Here is an 18,657-nt window from a genome sequence, read left to right on the forward strand (position 1 = left end):
CCCATAGAAGTCCATTATAAGGAAACAGTTTAACGTGGCTTAACGTACTAAACATCGACCAGGAAACCCAAATTTCTGTCAAACCTTACTTGTAATAAACACTAACTACTGTCAAAAGAAGGAGCCCTTATTCCACAGATAAAATGAATAATTTCACGTTAAGCATTTTCTCCCCATAGAAGTCCATTATAAGGAAACAGTTTAACGTGGCTTAACGTACTAAACATCGACCAGGAAACCCAAATTTCTGTCAATTTTACTTATAATAAACACTTTCTGCTGTCAAAGAGCTCTTATTCATCATATAAAGTGAATAATATCACGTTAAGCTGTTTCCTTATAATGGACTTCTATGGTGGAGAACGCTAACATTAAATTATTCACAAGCAGTTTTTCAGAGCCCCCAGTTACTCTGTTTTAAATCAGAATCCTAACTATACAGTGTATTTAGTAAAACAAGTAAAATCAAATCAAGTAAATTTTTATTAAACTAAGTAAAATCAAAACCTTTCACAAAAGGTCAATGAATCTCTACCAGAAGTGACAGTGCAATGTAGCAGATGAACAATTCCTTACCAAATTGCCAATAAACAACTGGATCCTTGATGACTCTACAAGGGAAAGAAGAAATGGTTTACTGAAAAGTTCTTAAAAAGCAGTTTTCGTTTTATACCATTCATTTAAAACAGTGGTTCTCAAACGTTTTATATCAAGTACCGCCTCAGAAAATATTTGGCTCTCCAAGTACCACCATAATGACCAACATTAAAATACAGTAGCCTAATAGGCCCAACTATTCAGCTACAGCTCTGCACAGTTCAAAACGAGGCAGTTTTATTTTGGAAACATACTGTATAAAACTGATTAAAATAATCCCAAACTTTAGCTTGCAGTGTTTGTGCTTGGATGTATTGTTAAAAACCTGTAAAATCCAAATACAACATTTAAAGACTCAAAGTGTTTGTACCATAACCTTGTACTTCTTTTGACTGAAATCAGTTGATCTTTTATTTTGGTGGAAATCTATGGTTTCTGTGAAAACATGTTTTACTAATGTGTCTCATTACAAGAGATTTGTGCATTTGTGCAGTGAGAATGTGTAGAACAGTTCGAGAATGGAACCTGCAACAGAAACCATGTCGGTGGTAAAGGATAGGACTGTCTGAGTTTTGTCGACAGCCAGAGGAAATTCTTTACGCAGGAAAAACGCTGCCTTGAATGAAATGCATTTAATATTTTAAGTAGAAATATTCCTTCAAATTCTGATAAAATGTTAGAACCAACTGCCTTGTGCATATAGCTTGGTTGTGCTTTGGGTGATCCTTGAAAGAGTCCCAGCTCTAGGTCCTTTCTGATGCCGTCCCCTCCTCTCTCTCACACTTGTGCACTTTCTGTACTGTCCTGTATGTATAAATAATAAAAACACCAACAATAAATACTCATAAAATATCAACTTTGATATTGTGAAATATCTTTAACTGAAAACTGAATGCAAAACAAATCACATACAATATTTTCACTTTAAGTTCAATAACAGTGGGGTTGGAAACAAAGTGCACAACACTATTAATTAAACACCCATTTAATGTATTCAGATGAAATTTTGCAATATCAAATTATTCACAAGCAGTTTTTTCAGAGCCCCCAGTTACTCTGTTTTAAATCAGAATCCTAACTATACAGTGTATTTAGTAAAACAAGTAAAATCAAATCAAGTAAATTTTTATTAAACTAAGTAAAATCAAAACCTTTCACAAAAGGTCAATGAATCTCTACCAGAAGTGACAGTGCAATGTAGCAGATGAACAATTCCTTACCAAATTGCCAATAAACAACTGGATCCTTGATGACTCTACAAGGGGAAAGAAGAAATGGTTTACTGAAAAGTTCTTAAAAAGCAGTTTTTCGTTTTATACCATTCATTTAAAACAGTGGTTCTCAAACGTTTTATATCAAGTACCGCCTCAGAAAATATGTGGCTCTCCAAGTACCACCATAATGACCAACATTAAAATACAGTAGCCTAATAGGCCCAACTATTCAGCTACAGCTTTGCACAGTTCAAAACGAGGCAGTTTTATTCCTAATAAGAATATGTATTGTTGTCAGCCACTTTAACATTGTAAATACAGTTTGAACATGAACACTGCATGGTGCTTACATACAGGTAAATACAAAACTTAAATAATGATTAAATTAAAATGTGTTGTACCAAAATTTAAATAAAAACTGTACTATACTTAAATGTTAAAAAAAAAAAAACAAAAAAAAAACACTTTACTCAAAGATGAACTTAAAATGTATTAACATTTAATTTAGTGATTCCTCTGCGTACCACTAGAGGAAGCCTGAGTAGCACTAGCGGTACTCATACCACATTTTGAGAATCACTGCTTTAAACAATCTTAATTCGTTTAAATTTGCGATTTATATGATATTTAGAAAACATGAACAGAGTATGTTATCTTTGAGACTATTATACGATTAAAAATATAACACAATGCATGGCATTCACATCATAAAAATGTGAAAAATCTCTAAGACAGACATTAACACAACTTACCAGCAACACACACACATTAGCATCTGTGATAAAGCAATACAAAATACACACAGACAGGTATTTATCTTCTGCAGGTTAACGTTACATGTAATTTACCCATTTGTAAACTCTGGTAACATTATACTTTACTATTTTTGAAAGGTAAAATAGCGATTTTCTTAACGTTATCTGATTTTGTCCGTGGTTTGCTGGACCTCGCAGATCACACCTGACCCTTCCTGTGTTCACATTCTAGTTTTTGTTCTCTGTTGACATATCACGACTCAAATTCGCTCAAAATAAAAATTTAACAGGCAAATATAAAATAATTTGGGACCGACCGAGCAATCTCAACGAGTAGCAGCTCACACACACACATATTTCAACGTTGAAGGTCGGTCATATGCTGGCTGGGTACAGTTAACCTTTAACTTATACATCTTATGGAATATTTAATTGATTATGTCCATCCTAAAAGATGACCTGCCAGATCTTATGCTTTCCAGAACTATCAGATGCAATGACGGTGTTATTTCTTTCTTTCTCCTCTAACCACTGCAGGGCCAATAATATCGCCAATAACTCTGTAGCATAAACTGACAAATGATTGGTAACTCTTTTCTTAATATAAGAATCATACATTGGAATATATACTGCTGCCCCCCATTCTGGGTCAACACCATGCTTTTCCAGTGAGGGGAGAAAGGATCGCTGACTCCGCCCACACAGCGACACGACACCGACCAAGTCTGGATGGGGCCTCTCCAGCATTCGTTTTGTGTAGGGCTCCTGTGCTTGAAATTGGTCTTCATTTCTGTCAACATCAGCAAATTCTTGAAAATAAGGCTCAGTTACTCAGTTACCGTAGACTAAAGTAACGCGAAGAGAAGAAACACCCGCAGCACAAGCACTGTGAACGCACCTGATGCAGCGAAGCAACCGCTCCACGTTAAATTGTTCACTTATAATCCTCTTTTAGGTGTTTATAAAATGATCAGGTGTGCTGGACAACTTGTTTGGTCATGTTTTCCTGCTACAGTGTCTCTCTTTTAATTTTTTTCCCCCGTTATGCGCTCTTGCCTCGCTAACACTTCTCACTAAGGGCATACTGCTCAGTGCACGTCGCCACTTTCCAACTAATTAACAATGTATTTGGTAGCTAACTATTTCCATGATCGATGTTTGTAGCACTACGCATTTTATCTGCTGTAACTTATGGTTAGATCTGAGTCGGACAGCATTGTGATTCCCCCCAAACCAGGCCAGCCAAGAGCGGGATTCGCCGCAGTTTAAAAAAGACAACGTGATTGGCCGACAAAAAATAGCCGTTAATATTTTAAGTTTAATAAATTGAGATTTATATACTGTATATTTATTTTATTAATGATTTTTATTCATTCTAGAGTTTTTTTTTTTTTTTTTTGTGCTACCATTATAAAATATATGTATTGTTTTTATTTCCATAAACACAAACTGCCCGCCCAGGAGATAACATATTTATTGTGCCAATCTGTCCAAAGGCAATTTTTTGTTTAGTTTAGTTTATTTATTTATAAAGCACATTTAAAAAACAACATGAGTTGCAACCAAAGTGCTGTACAACAAATATAAAACAAAGTAAAAAACATAACCAATCAAGACAAACAATAGGACAAATAAAATTGTACACCCTCAAACAGAATTAAAACATACAGAATAAAAATGGGTTTTCAAAGCTGATTTAAACAAAGAAATAGACGGAGAAGATCTTATGTGGAGGGGAAGACTGTTCCAAAGCCTAGGTGCTGCCACAGCAAAAGCCCAGTCGCCTTTCGTTTTAAAATGTGAACAAGGAACTGAAAGAAGAAATTGGCTAGAGGTGGAATGCGGAGTGAGGAGATTACAGATATACTGAGGAGCATAACCATGTAAAGCCTTAAAAACAAAAAGCAAAATCTTAAAATCAACACGAAACTGAACCGGGAGCCAGTGTAGAGAGGCGAGAACCGGGGTAATGTGCTCACGTGTTCTGGTGCCAGTCAATAATCTGGCTGCCGCTTTTTGCACCAATTGCAATCGGTTCAGAGATGATTTAGGCAGACCCAGATAAAGTGAGTTACAATAATCCAACCTTGAAGTTATAAACGCATGAATTACAGTTTGAAGGTCCTTCATGGACAGCATCTTCTTGATTCTAGCAATTGGTCTTAATTGAAAGAAACTGCTTTTCACAACAGTACTAATCTGCTTATCAAAAGACAACACAGGATCAAAGACAACACCAAGGTTTCTAACATGATCACGTACATTTGATGACAGAGGGCCAAGCTTCTTGACAATGCCAGTGGACACAGTTGTTGGACCAAAAACCATTATCAAGACGTTTTTTCAGATCCGGTATAAGTTAGACACATCAAACCTTGAAGCAGATGGGCTACAGCAGCAGAAAACCACACCGGGCAGGGTTTCCAGGTCTGCTAATCAAAAATAAACAACTTTTTTCCAAAACTTTTGAGATGAAAGATAATTTAGATATGGGTCTATAATTATTTAGATTATGCTGATCAAGATGATGCTTTTTTAACAGTGGTTGGACTATAGCATGTTTAAAAGAGGCTGGTACAATTCCATTTGTTAAGGAGTTGTTGATAATAGCAGTAAAAACTGGACTTAAGGCTGGAAAAACCTCTTTGAAAATCTGAGAAGGCAGAACATCGGAGTGACAAAATGAGGGCTTCATACTAAGAACAATATCATAGAGCTGTGAAGGTGACACGGGTTGAAAAAGAGATAGAGAGCTCCGATGAGAAACCATTTCTAGAGGCAAAGAATTTTGAAATGGTATGTTAGACCTGATACACTCGACTTTATGGATAAAATGTTTTAAAAACTGTTCGCACAAATCAGTTGAGATTTCTAATGAAGCACTAGGAACAGGATTTAAAAAGGCATTAATTGTATTAAAGAGTATCTTCAGCCTATCTGCATTTTGTGCAATTATATCTGACATGTATTTCCCCTGAGCTTCCTTAGCGGCACCCTGATACCGTTTAAGACAATCTCTGAAAATTTTGTATGATATCAGAAGTTTATTTTTCTTCCAACCGCACTCAGCATGCCTACACTCTTGTCTAAAGGCACAAACGGGCCCCTGAAGCCTTGGCTGTGCTTTTTTTCATCATCTTGGATCTCTGTAACCTTAAGGGAGCAACTGAGTCCAAGGTGGAAGTGCAGGTACTATTAAGAAGTTCAACTAATTCATCAGGATGGACACTAGAGGATAGAACATTCACAGCAGTTGGAATTAGGGTAGATGGATATAGATTTTTTAAATTACATATTGTGTGTTAAAATCCTACACTTGTCAGAATGCTGTCAACACAACCATGTGTGTTGTTTTTTGACACATCTGTTTTTGCAGTGTAAAATTACTTAACTTATTTTTTAACTTAAACTGAAAAAATTGTGAGTGTTGACACAATTCCAAAAGATCTCTGCTTATAGGATTTTCATGTCCTCTCTTACAGGCTCATTTACTGGGGATTCACCTCCATTTGGTTTGGGTGAGTATAGACTATATTCATACACATGAAATGTTCAGTTTCAGTCTGATTAAAACAATAATTCCTCACAATGAAAAGGATTTTAGAGGCTTCTTAAGACATGAAAGCGTGAGAACAGTGTCAGTTTCAGTCCTGGTTGATCGAGATCAACTTACCTCAAGACGTTTTTTCAGATCCGGTATAAGTTAGACACATCAAACCTTGAAGCAGATGGGCTACAGCAGCAGAAAACCACACCGGGCAGGGTTTCCAGGTCTGCTAATCAAAACTAACACATTTGCGTTTTGTGTGTGGTCAGATTAATGATTTATGACCTGATTTATGACCCCCTGTCAGCGTTGACTGACAGGTTGTCATGTGTCAAATGTGTACATGGGTAGATTTATGACCTGATTTATAGCTGTATGACCCCTCTGTCATGTCGCCGGAGTCCTGTCACCCCTGATTTTCAAAAAACTTCATTCTGTATGATTCATAAGCTTTGTTTCCTCAAGGAGACAAAAAAAAAAGCCCCCCACAAGGACAAGGATTTTGGACATTGCCATCTTTGTCCCCATTACTTAGGGTATACCTGAACCACACACACACACACACAAAATCTGAGTATACTAAATTTTAAGTATGAGCAAAATCGTATATATGTTGTTTACTTTTTTGTCGTCATTTAAGGAATGTTTTCATTTTAATCCAGACCATAGACAGTATGTGTACTGTAAAAAAACAACAACAAATAAACATTTCACTTAAAACTTCTCAGTAAAATAAATTACACATACAATTTGAAACCTGTTTAAACACATTGTGTGTCACTAAAGCAAGTCATGCTGTCTATTGTCTTTAAATGAAACTTTAGTTTTATTCTTTAATTTATTTTAAAATAGCCTGATGATAATGCACCCAAGTGCTTTTATTACATGAGTAGAAAATTCTTTGGATGTGTGTGTGACAAACACATAATTCTTTACTTCAGAAAAGTTTTTGAAATGTATGACTGAACTTTTCTCATTTGACAGACCTACGTTTCAAATTATTTACCTGAGGTGTTTAACAGCCACAGGGAATACATGTTGTTTTCTAATGTCCATGAAGCCTTTATTGGCGTAAATTTCTCACCTAGAACACAAAATATCATCCACAGCCATATCACCCTGCAGCCCAAGACCGGTTGCCCATGGAAGCTAAGCAGGGCTGAGCCTGGTCAGTACCTCGATGGGAGACCTCCTGGGAAAAACTAGGTTGCTGTTGGAAGAGGTGTTCGTAAGGCCAGCAGGGGGTGCTCACCCTGTGGTCTGTGTGGGTCCTAATGCCCCAGTATGACGGGGACACTATACTGTAAAAAAGCACCGTCTTTCGAATGAGACGTTAAACCGAGGTCCTGACTCTCTGTGGTCATTAAAAAATTCCATGACACTCATCGTAAAGAGTAGGAGTGTAACCCCGGTGTCCTGGCCAAATTGCCTCCACTGGCCTCTGACCATCATGGCTTCCCAATAATCCCCATCCACTTGATTGGCTCTATGACTCTCTCTCCTCTCCACCTGTAGCTGGTGTGTGGTGAGCGCACTGGCGCCGTTGTCCTGTGGCTGCCGTCGCATCATCCAAGTGGATGCTACACACTGGTGGTGGTTGAGGATAACCTTTCATACATTTAAGAGACCAAATCACTAAGAAAGAGAGTATAGCAAGAAGAGAAATGTTTACAATGCATATAGAATTCAGAATACAACTGTGAAAAGGTTTTTTTTTTTTTTTTTTTTTTAAATGTGGATTTGTAAATGATATTTTAATTACACCACTAGATTTAGTCATCTTGTTCAGACAGTAGATGACACAATTCACATTTCGTTTGTTTGGCTGTATTCGTTTGAAAACTTCTCCGTAAGTTCATGCTAATCCTTGCATGGGAAAGAGTGTGTTTAAACTTTTAAACAGGTTTAAAATTGTATGTGTAATTATTTTACTGAGAAGTTTTAAGTGAAAAGTTTATTTTTATTTTTTACAGTACACATACTGTCTATGGTCTGGATTAAAATGAAAACATTTCTTAAATAACAACAAAAAAAAGTAAACAACATGTATACGATTTTGCTCATACTTAAAATTTAGTATACTCCGATTTTTTTTGTGTGTGTGTGTGGTTCAGGTATACCCTACGTTATGGGGACAAAGATGGCAATATCCAAAATCCTTATCCTTTTGGGGGGCATTTTTTTTTTTTGTCCCCATGAGGAAATAAAGCTTATAAATCATACAGAATTAAGTTTTTTGAAAATCTTAAAACTCACAAAGTTTTCTGTAAGGGGTTGGTTTATGTGTAAGGTTGGTGTAGGGTGGAAAATACAGTTTGCACAGTATAAAACCATTGCGTTTGTGTGTGTGTGTGTGTGTGTGTGTGTGTGTGTGTCTGTGTGTTCATTGTCTAAAGCATGGCTTATTTAAAATGTTTATTTGTTTGTCTTGTCATATCATATTATATACTTTGATTTCTTTTAAACGATATTGTTCAGCACAATGGTCAACCAGTGTTGTTTTATTGTGCTTTATAAATAAATGAACTGAACTGAACTAAAGCATGATTCTGTGCAGCTATATGAGGTGGATGTTGTAAAGCCATTAACACAAGCACATAGAGGATATCCACTGTCAGTTAGACGGAAATGGATAGGGTGGGTGGTCTGAGAAGTTGGTGGTTTTAATAATTTTTAACTTGACTGCTTTTCATAAGTTTATCTATTCAACCTACAGATTAGGTTGTTCTGATCCTACAGAGGTGTTAACATACACGCATAGAGATGATAAAGAAAAGCATGCCCGGACATAGCACCGTTTTCAGACGCATATAGAAATATGGTCAAGTCACCTTTATTTATAGTGCTTTTAACAATACAGATTGTGTCAAAGCACTTAACAGTATCAAATTGAAGGATAGAGTGTCCGTAATGTATAATGATAAGATTAAACACTCAATTTTCAGTTAATGGCATTTCGTTATTGAATTCAGAGATGTCATTGTCTAGCTCAGTTTATTTTAAATAGTATCTGTGAAATCAAATCGATGATAATCGCTAGAAATTAAGTGTCCCCAACTGAGCAAGCCAGAAGCGACAGTGGCAAGGAACCAAAACTCCCTCTGTGACAGAATGGAGACAAAAACCTTGGGAGAAACCAGGCTCAGTCGGGGGGCCAGTTCTCCTCTGACCAGACGAAACCCGCAGTTCAATTCCAACCCCAGCCATGTCAGATTGTGTAAAAGGTTTATCTGATTCCCGTGGTCTTGTCCCTATGGGGCATTTTAATTTATAATTTAATGTATTTGTTATATTTGTGTTTTATTCATTATTTGAAGTTTTTCATTTATATAATTTATTCATTGCTATAATTGTAATAGAGAAACAATAAATGCATTAAATTCTACGTCTATTTTTATAATATATATTTGTTTGTTTATTATTTTAATTTATAGTTTTATTTATAGTGCGTGTGCGTGTGTATATATATCATACCATTTATTATTTTTAAAATGTATTTATAAATTTTTCATATTTGGTCTTGGTGAATTCTTTAATTCTGTTTCAGTTTTTAGTAATATTTGTACATTGGTATTGCCAGAGAAACAGTGATGTCTTGGCTATCAACATTTAGCCTATAGATCAAGCAGAACTGAATCGTTTAGGGGTTTGACATGGATACGTGTCTGGATGTCTTTCAACCCCCCCAAACAAAGCACATTTCAGTTAACAAACGTATTAAAACATTATATCGCACACCGACTACATCACGGTAGGAAACCGATTGGGGAGAAGCTTTGGGCTCTGGTGTCTAGACACCAATCCACCAAAGGTGTTGACCTAAAACACAAACATGGAAGCCAGATGCCCCAGACAACCTCCTTATTCAGAGGTGGTTGTAGACGGGCCGGTAGAGACAAGCATTAACATATACCGTATAGATCAAACAAACATTGATCCTGTTAAGGTGACAATAAACACCTTTTGCTCAGTCATTTTTCCACAATCAGGAAGAACCCAACACCTCCAGACTGGAAGTTAGAAACAGGTCAGGAGGGCACAGGTGAAAGATACAAACATCATAAATCCAGTCATAAATCCATCAAATGTCAAATCTAACATCTGTTTTGATCTTTTAATTTACACACCCTACTGTCATGTCAGTCAGGGGTGACAGGACTCCGGCGACATGACAGAGGCGTCATATAGCTATAAATATAAAAGCTTTAGACCGACTGAAATCATACCAGTAATCGTGTACCAATTACTCTCCCAGCATTTATATAAACTGCGCATATGCTCTGAAATACCGGTGATACCTGAAGTGTAATCCTTCCAAATTTCATTATTAAGCATAACATCTGATTTACAGATGGAGACTGTTGTTTGACGATGCATAACCCTGCTGTTGTAGTTCGATTACAGCAAAACATGTAAACGTTCTGTGAGGAGGTCTGTTGAGTTATGTAGTCCATTCATACATGTTTTGGTTTGCAGAAATCATCTAACAGGTCACTTGGGGTAAGTATGACTCATAATGCATACACACATAATTGAAGAATGCAGTTTGTTGAAAAAATATGCTGCTCATGGAAATTATTTAGTGTACACATGCTTGCATAGAAACACCAATGTTTAATTGCAGCCAATGAATGATTACGTGTGTGTGTGTGTAATATAGTCAAACAGATATTGCTTCTGTGACACCATGGTTAGCCCCGATTGTTTGGGAGGGAACCTTTGACTCTGCAGTGATCGACTCTATCTACAAACAACAAAACATTACGATAGCGACCACTGTCTTCGCTTTGGGAAAGTAACAAAGTTATATACTTCTCAGACTCTGAAAATACATCCTTTTCTTTACAATTTATTTTTATTACCTTTTATGTTAATATAGTGTTCTTGGAAGATTTTGTGATGTTCTTAGATTTAGTTTTTTTTATTTAACTAGCAACAAAATTACTAAGGCAAGGTGTTTACTGTACATACAAGCTACTTTACTAATAAAAGTATTTTGTTATAGCATTGATTTGACATGTAGATATATAAATAGATAAATATAGAAAGATATAGAAAAGTTCTATATGTTATGTATGGTTTTTTTTTTGTTTTTGTTTTTTTTTACTGTTAATTTTGATCAATTGCTTAATAAAGATATTAATTTCTTTCAAAAAATATATGGGGTCAGTAACTTACATATAACATAAAACAGATACGTTTTAATATCTGTTCTTCTCTTTTTTTCCTAGATATACACGTTTTCTCAAAGATTTCCTGGAATCAGCAGAGGAGCATTACTTTGTTGGATTTCGAGTGCATTACTACCTGTTTACAGATCAACCAGAGGAAGTTCCTAATGTAAAACTAGGTCAAGAACGTTACCTGACAGTAAAGAAGGTTCCAAGTATGAACAGATGGCAGGATATCAGTATGGACAGGATGGAAATACTGGAGAAACTACTAGAGAATGAACTGGCTAGTGAGGCCGACTATATTTTCTGCCTTGATGTAGATACAAAGTTCTATGGCCGCTGGGGAGTAGAAACTTTGGGTCGTCTGGTAGGTGTGATACATCCTTGGTACTTTAATGTTCCAAGGTTCATATTCACATATGAGCATAGACCAGAATCTCAAGCATGTATTCCAGCTGGGGAAGGTGATTATTATTATACTGGCGCTGCATTTGGCGGCTCATTGAAAGATGTACATCATCTCACCAAAACCTGCCGGAAGCAGATGAACATCGATGTTGCAAACTCCATTGAGGCGATATGGCATGAGGAGTCTCACTTGAACAAGTATTTCCTTTATAACAAACCCAGTAAACTGCTTTCACCTGAATATCTGTGGCGGGACATTAGTATGAGTTCAGACCACATAAAAATAATTCGCTTCTCTCATGTTGCTAAAAACAATGCTGAAGTTCGTCCAAACTTGTAGCATTTTTGTGAAAGTTTATATCTACATCAACATGTTGAGTTACACAAAACAAAACAAAACAAAAATTCTTATTTGTTACTTTTGGGGCAAACTGATCAAACTGGTTTGAACACAGCCTTTGCGTTAGAAGAAAAGTTTGTTGATTGCAAATTTGATTAAAAAACATGATTCAAGCGAGTTATGTTTCCACAAAGACATGACTGAAGATATTGTACAGCTTTAATTATGAATCATGATGAATGTCAAATCCTGTTTTGTCAAATCTTCTCGGTCTTTGTCTAGTTTAAAAAAAAGTTTTGAAGTTTTTCAAAAAAAGACTTGTTTCTTGGCATCAAGTAAAATGTGTTTTCTCTCTATTTGGAGAATTTGTTTACTTGTTTTAAGCACACAATTCATTAAATGTTTTATGTTTATTATGCATTTACCTCAAAATACTGAAAACACACACTACTTTTATAATAAACCCAAACAGTAACCAGGGGCGGATCTAGAAAATAATTTTTAGGGTGGCAAAGGGGTAGCACGGGGTCTATGAGAGGTGGCAACACCAAAGCAAGCCCCATCCATAGTTTTTGGGGATTGATTGTCTGTCATGCACAGTTGTTCACAAATATTGCATTACCATTAAGTAATCATCTATACTGTTTAAAATGAAAAATTTTCAATATCCATCATGGCACCAAGTCAATACACAATATAAAAAACTTCAACAGGTTCTAAATGTTTCTGAGCTTGTATCACTAAAGAAGACATGCGGTTCTATTAATATTACATAGGCTACTTAGATGGTATAAATCATGTTTTAGTGCAAGTTTAAGAGTAACACTTTTGAATTTTCTAACATTAGAAAGAAATACAATAATATCAAAGCATTGCAACTGGATCAGTTTTGAAAACAATGTTTGATTTTCTGTTATTACCAGAGGTGGGAATGTCTGTAATCACCCAGAACACACTATAAATAGTCTAGCAACACCCCAACAACTGCAAGAGCCTAGCAACCACCCAGAACATCCTAGCAACACTTTAGCAAACACCTAGAACATCTAACTGACCAAACTATGTATGTTTCTTAAACAAAAATTTAAGACAAGCCAGCATAAATGTGTCTATCAAACTTTTCAATCTAGTTATTACAGGTATTCTTAAATGCTTACACACAATTCAAATACAGATGACTTTCCTGCCCAGTGAACACTCATGAGATCAATAACACTTAAAAAACTCTTAGGATTCAGGAATTATTATTGCAGCTCAATGTCTATTACAGTATACAACATAAATTAAATTACAGATAATAATAATAATTCAGCAATGAACTTTGGGGAACAGATCATTTTCATTTTACTACTGTAAAGTAATCTTGCAGTAGATGAAAAACACTAGAAAAGTTCAAATACCAAAGAATTGTATATGAACAAAATAAAAATAAGTAAATTCAGCATCCACTGCACATTTGGTCAAATTTCATTACAGTATACAGCAGTTTCCTGGTCTCCTGACACAAGACTAGCTATAGGCAGTCATTTCTCAGTTCTGCAAACATGCAGTAGTAGCTACACATAAAAAATGATTACAAATAAAATTTGACAGTCACACGTTTGAAGGTGTACAATATGTAGAATATGGAAATTTCCATCATCTAATGTACTGGTACTGTACTAATTATACTGAATGTGTAAAACCCATGTATATTATTCATTCAGCTCTCTCCTCTCTCCGTTGTTAGGATGCAGAGATTCTGATTGGTGTAATCAGTTTTGCTGCCTAATGTTTAATTTACTCATTGTTAAACTTTTTGAGAAACGAGTCTTTGTTTTGAGAACTGAATTAATGGTTTGGGAAAATGGACCAACTAAAATCAGTTATATTAAATTAACAATCGAGAAAACGTCAATACAAGATTCTTACCTAACTCTGCTATTAGTTTTCGTGATCGGCATCTTCTTATTGATTTCATGTTATTGTTTCGTCCGATATGGCAGAAAGGCCTCTATATCCATGATGAAAGTGGAGCGAGCGGTCGGAGAATCGATCACCAAACAATTACGGGATGAATCTCAGACACATCCGGACGGGATTAGACTTCTCAGAGGACTTCTGAATAAACCGAGAATCAGTATCTGATTCACGAACAAATGCAAAAACAATTCGTATGCGCCGCGCTTTGTGTTTTCGACTCAAAAAGAACCGGTTCATAAGAGTCATTTGTTAATGAAGCCGACTACACTGCGTGCGCGTGCAACCATCGTGCACAGTTTAGTGAAAGACTTGTTTGTTTGTTTTTTGCCATTATTTTCCTTTAGGCTGTCATCGCCGCGGCTGAAAAGGAGCACATGAAGCACTGCTTACATTTATATTTTATCCTGTGATAATTCTGGGGTGGCAGGTGGGGTGGCACAGCTTTTTCTTAGGGTGGCAGTTGCCACCCCGTGCCACCCCGGTAGATCCCCCCTGACAGTAACACTTGTAATCATGTATTTCTTAAGCCATGAATGTATTAAAAATTTTGCTACTTATATAATTATGGTACATTTGAGAGAACTTTAAACAATAAAACTAATGATAATACATGATTCAAATTAGATCAAAAACAGTATTCAAAAACATCCAATTCCAGGGGCGGTTTCTCCATTAGGGCGATCGGGCGACGCACCACCAAAGCGCGAAAGGGAGGGATTTTTTTCCTTTCACATTCAATCACACTGTTATGCTAGCTTTCACTTTTCTTTACTGTTTGTTCTGCCTCTGGAAATATAGTCCAATGAGCTTTAAGTCACGTTCTATGTAGCCCCTTTTGGTCCTCATTGTCAGTACTGAGCTTGTCTGAATTTATTATGAAATCTAAGACAAAAATAATGTTTTCGGACATGAAAGGATAAATGTTATCTTTTGTTTTGGTGTAAATTACTTACTAAACGCTAAACTGCCAATAATTTATGCCACAGGGAGATTATAGATGGCGGTTTTTCATTGTATTGCATTAATAGAAAGCCAAATAATATAAAGATTTGTAATACAAAGGTTCCCTCTCGAGCTTTCACGAGACATCACGGAGAATTTCTCCGTTATGGGAACTCCTTCCCTTCAACCTTTCCTGAAGTCCTATTGGCTCACGCCAGTCAAATGACTGGCCAATTGTCGCGAAGCATGCAACCGTATGCAAATACTGACGAGCTCGAGAGGCAGTATAAAATGCGTTGCCCGCGACAATTACGTCAGAATCTTCTACTTCACCTGTTGAATTCATCATGGCTACAGTTTGCAAGATCTGCGCGGGACCAATTGAACCGCCGGATCAACACGATCACTGCGTCGCCTGCCTGGGCCTGGCCCACGCCGAGGCGGCGCTGGTCGAGTCCGACTGCGGACATTGCGCGGACCTGCCGGCCCGCGTGCTCCGGACCCGCCGCGATATGATTCGCGGCCTATTCGGTGTGAGGCCCACTGCCGCCAGCGTGCCGCTGGTGGGCCCCCCCTCTCCTGGTGGCGGGAGCGTCGTCTTGCCGCTCCGCCAAACCCAACGGTCGCCCCATTCCCCAGTATCCTTCCCCGAGGACTGCTTCCGCCCTCCTTCCAACATTGGGGAGTTTGTGTCCTTTGGCCAGGAGGAGGGGGATGACACTATGTCCATTTCGGCCTCGGAGAGGGAGGATTGGGCGGGATCGGAGCCCGATCAGACAGACAGCTCGGGATCCCCAGACCTCCAAGAGGAGCTCATGAGGGTTCTGTCAAGGGCTGTCCAAGAGTTGGAGCTTACCTGGAGTCCTCCAGAGGAGCCTGCCAGGAGTAAGCTCGACTCCTGGTATTTCAGGTCCACACGGAAAGCTGACTCGAGGGCGTCGGTCCCCTTCTTTCCAGACGTGCACGAGCAGCTGGTGAAAACGTGGTCTGCGCCCCAATCGGCGCGCGTCCACTCTGCCACACAGGCCATCTTTTCCCACGTGGATGGGGCGGAGGCCCACGGTACGCGCGCCTCCCCTGTCGAAGAGACTGTCGCTGCGCACCTTGCCCTGCAGCAGCCAAGACCCTAGGCTCGATATAAGCCTTCCCTCGAAGCCATGCAGGACCACCGCCCACCTCGCTAATAAAGCGTATGCCTCTGATGGCGAGGCAGCTTCCGCGCTGCACGCCATGGCGGTGCTGCAGGTTTTTCAGGCGAAGCTCCTGCAGGCGGCGGAGGGCGGAGTTCTCACTGCGGAGGCTGTGAAGGATCTGCGTGCGGCGACGGACTTCGCACTGATGGCGACGAAGCGAGCGGCCCAGGCCGTGGGTAAGGCCATGGGTTTTATGGTCGTTCTTCAGAGGCACCTCTGGCTAACCCTGGCTGATCTTAAGGATGCTGATCGTAAGGTGCTGCTGAACGCTCCTGTGACTCCCTCAGGCCTCTTTGGTGACGCCGTGGAGTCCATTATTGAGCGCCGCGAGGCTCAAGCGCGCCAAAGCCATGAGTCACGTCATGCCAAGGCGCGCTTTCCAGCAGCAGACGGCGCGATCCAGGTCCTCGTCGGCACCTGGCTTTTCCCAACGAAGGGATAACCCCAGGCCAGCGACCGCGGCGGTGACTGCTACTGCCTCGCCAGGAGCCGGACGTCCGGAGGAAGGCGTGGGGTCCCGGGAGGAAGCGCCAGGGCCAGCGGAGGAGCCCGCGACGTGACTCTCGCCCGCCGCCGGTTGCTAAGCCGTCGTCCTGATGGTCTGAAGAGAGGAGGAGAGTGCGCGAGCGGCCCAGCTCCCAAGCGCCAAAAGTTCATGTGTTCAAATGTTTTTGTGTTGGATGTTCATTCAATAAAAATGCATACATTCTCACAAAAAGAGCTCTTTCCTCCTCACTCAGTCAATGCGGCACCGCTTGCCCGCCTCAGAGCAGTGCAGAGCCGCCACACAGGTTATAGTCGCGCATCACCGCCGGGCGCAGCCATCGACCAAGCTGCTAAAGCCGTTATCCCAGTTCCTGAACGCGTGGGAAATTATTCCGGGGATCTCGCGCTGGCTACTCGGTGTGATAAAGCGTGGGTATACCCTTCAATTCAGACGCAGACCACCCCGTTTCAACGGCGTGGTGCGGTCTCTAACATTGCCTCGAAACGCCCTGGTTCTGAGACAAGAGGTATGCAATCTGCTCGAAAAAGGAGCGATAGAGAAAGTCCCTCCGAGCGAGCTGGAGTGCGGGTTTTACAGCCGCTATTTCGTGGTACCCAAAAGAGACGGGGGGCTCCGCCCGATTCTAGATCTCAGACCCATCAACAGGGCGCTTTGCAAGCGTCCGTTCAGGATGATAACACTGAAACAGATCCTGGTGCAAATTCGCCCCGGGGACTGGTTTGCGTCCGTGGATTTAAAGGACGCGTACTTTCACATTCAGATAGCACCACATCACAGACGTTTTCTGAGGTTTGCTTTCGAGGGCACAGCGTACTGTCGCTGTTCTCCCGTTGGGCTGGCTTTGGCCCCACGCACTTTTTCGAAGTGCATGGATGCAGCACTTTCCCCCCTCAGAGCGAGCGGGATGCGCGTTCTCAACTATCTGGACGATTGGCTGATTCTGGCTCAGTGCCGGGACACGCTAACCAGCCATATAGAGGTGCTGCTTCGTCACTTGGAGTCCCTAGGGCTGTGTGTCAACATGCAGAAGAGCTTTCTCGCCCCGAGCCAGTCTATAACATATCTGGGAGTGTGCTTCGACTCGGTGGAGATGCGAGCCCGCCTCTCTCAGGAGCGCTCGGCGGCCATTTTGTCTTACCTGCGCCATTTCAGACTAGGCAGCTCTGTTCTCTTGAAAGATTTTCAGAGGCTGCTGGGACTCATGGCATCCGCTTCAGCGGTATGTCATCTGGGCTTACTACACATGCGCCCGCTGCAGTTATGGCTGAAATCTCGAGTCCCTTGGACGGCGTGGACTTCGGGCCGTCTGAGCATCGCGGTCTCCCGCGGCTGCATCGAAGCTCTGAGGCAGTGGCGCAACCCAGATCTCTTCAGCCGGGGTTCCCTGGGATTGGTGACGTCGCGTTGTGGTCACGACGGACGCATCGACTCGCGGCTGGGGAGCAGTGTGCGAGGGTATGCCGGCTTCGGGGCTGTGGTCAGAACCTCTGAGCCGGTGGCACATAAACCGCTTGGAGCTGGAAGCTGTGTTCTTAGCTCTAAAGGATTTTCGGCCGCAGCTGGAACAGCGGCATGTACTGATTCGCACCGACAACATGTCCGTGGTCTCGTACATAAATCACCAAGGAGGCGTTCGCTCCAGGGCTTTGTACAAGCAGGCAGCGAGTCTCCTGCTATGGGCGGACCGACACTTTCTATCCATCAGAGCAGCGCACATCCCCGGTCTCCTGAACCGCGGGGCGGACATGCTTTCGAGGAAGGGGATTCCCCAAGGAGAGTGGAGGTTGCACCCCGAGTCGGTTCGGATGATTTGGACTCGCTACGGGAGAGCGGAGGTGGATCTTTTCGCCACGAGCGAGAAGGCGCACTGCCCGCTGTTCTTCTCCCTGTCTCACTCCCCGCTGAAGGGGGACGCTCTGACATCGCACTGGCCGGCAGCCAGGCTGTATGCGTTTCCTCCGATCAAGATATTGCCACTGGTGCTATGCAAGATCAGGGAGGAGGGGGCTTCGATGAT

General features: G+C 40.5%; 1 protein-coding gene and 1 long non-coding RNA gene across 2 annotated transcripts in view; one reads left to right on the forward strand and one right to left on the reverse strand.

Annotated features, from left to right (window-relative positions):
• The window catches only part of LOC131540968 (globoside alpha-1,3-N-acetylgalactosaminyltransferase 1-like), a 28,819-nt gene extending 16,079 nt beyond the window's left edge, over positions 1-12,740 (forward strand). Inside the window, exons 2-5 of the mRNA XM_058776410.1 lie at positions 6,049-6,084; positions 10,590-10,613; positions 10,774-10,908; positions 11,345-12,740. Coding sequence (XP_058632393.1) covers positions 6,049-6,084; positions 10,590-10,613; positions 10,774-10,908; positions 11,345-12,035 — 886 coding nt within the window. The 3' untranslated portion in view covers positions 12,036-12,740. The remainder of the gene's footprint in view (positions 1-6,048; positions 6,085-10,589; positions 10,614-10,773; positions 10,909-11,344) is intronic.
• Positions 1,020-14,223, reverse strand: LOC131540969 (uncharacterized). Its single transcript, XR_009271363.1, has 3 exons — positions 13,947-14,223; positions 1,818-1,852; positions 1,020-1,401 (listed from the first exon to the last, which is right to left on the reverse strand). It is a non-coding gene; the product is annotated as an uncharacterized LOC131540969 (long non-coding RNA).
• Positions 14,224-18,657: the final 4,434 nt, after the last annotated feature.

The sequence above is a fragment of the Onychostoma macrolepis genome, chromosome 05 (assembly GCF_012432095.1).
Source record: "Onychostoma macrolepis isolate SWU-2019 chromosome 05, ASM1243209v1, whole genome shotgun sequence".
Taxonomy (NCBI): domain Eukaryota; kingdom Metazoa; phylum Chordata; class Actinopteri; order Cypriniformes; family Cyprinidae; genus Onychostoma; species Onychostoma macrolepis.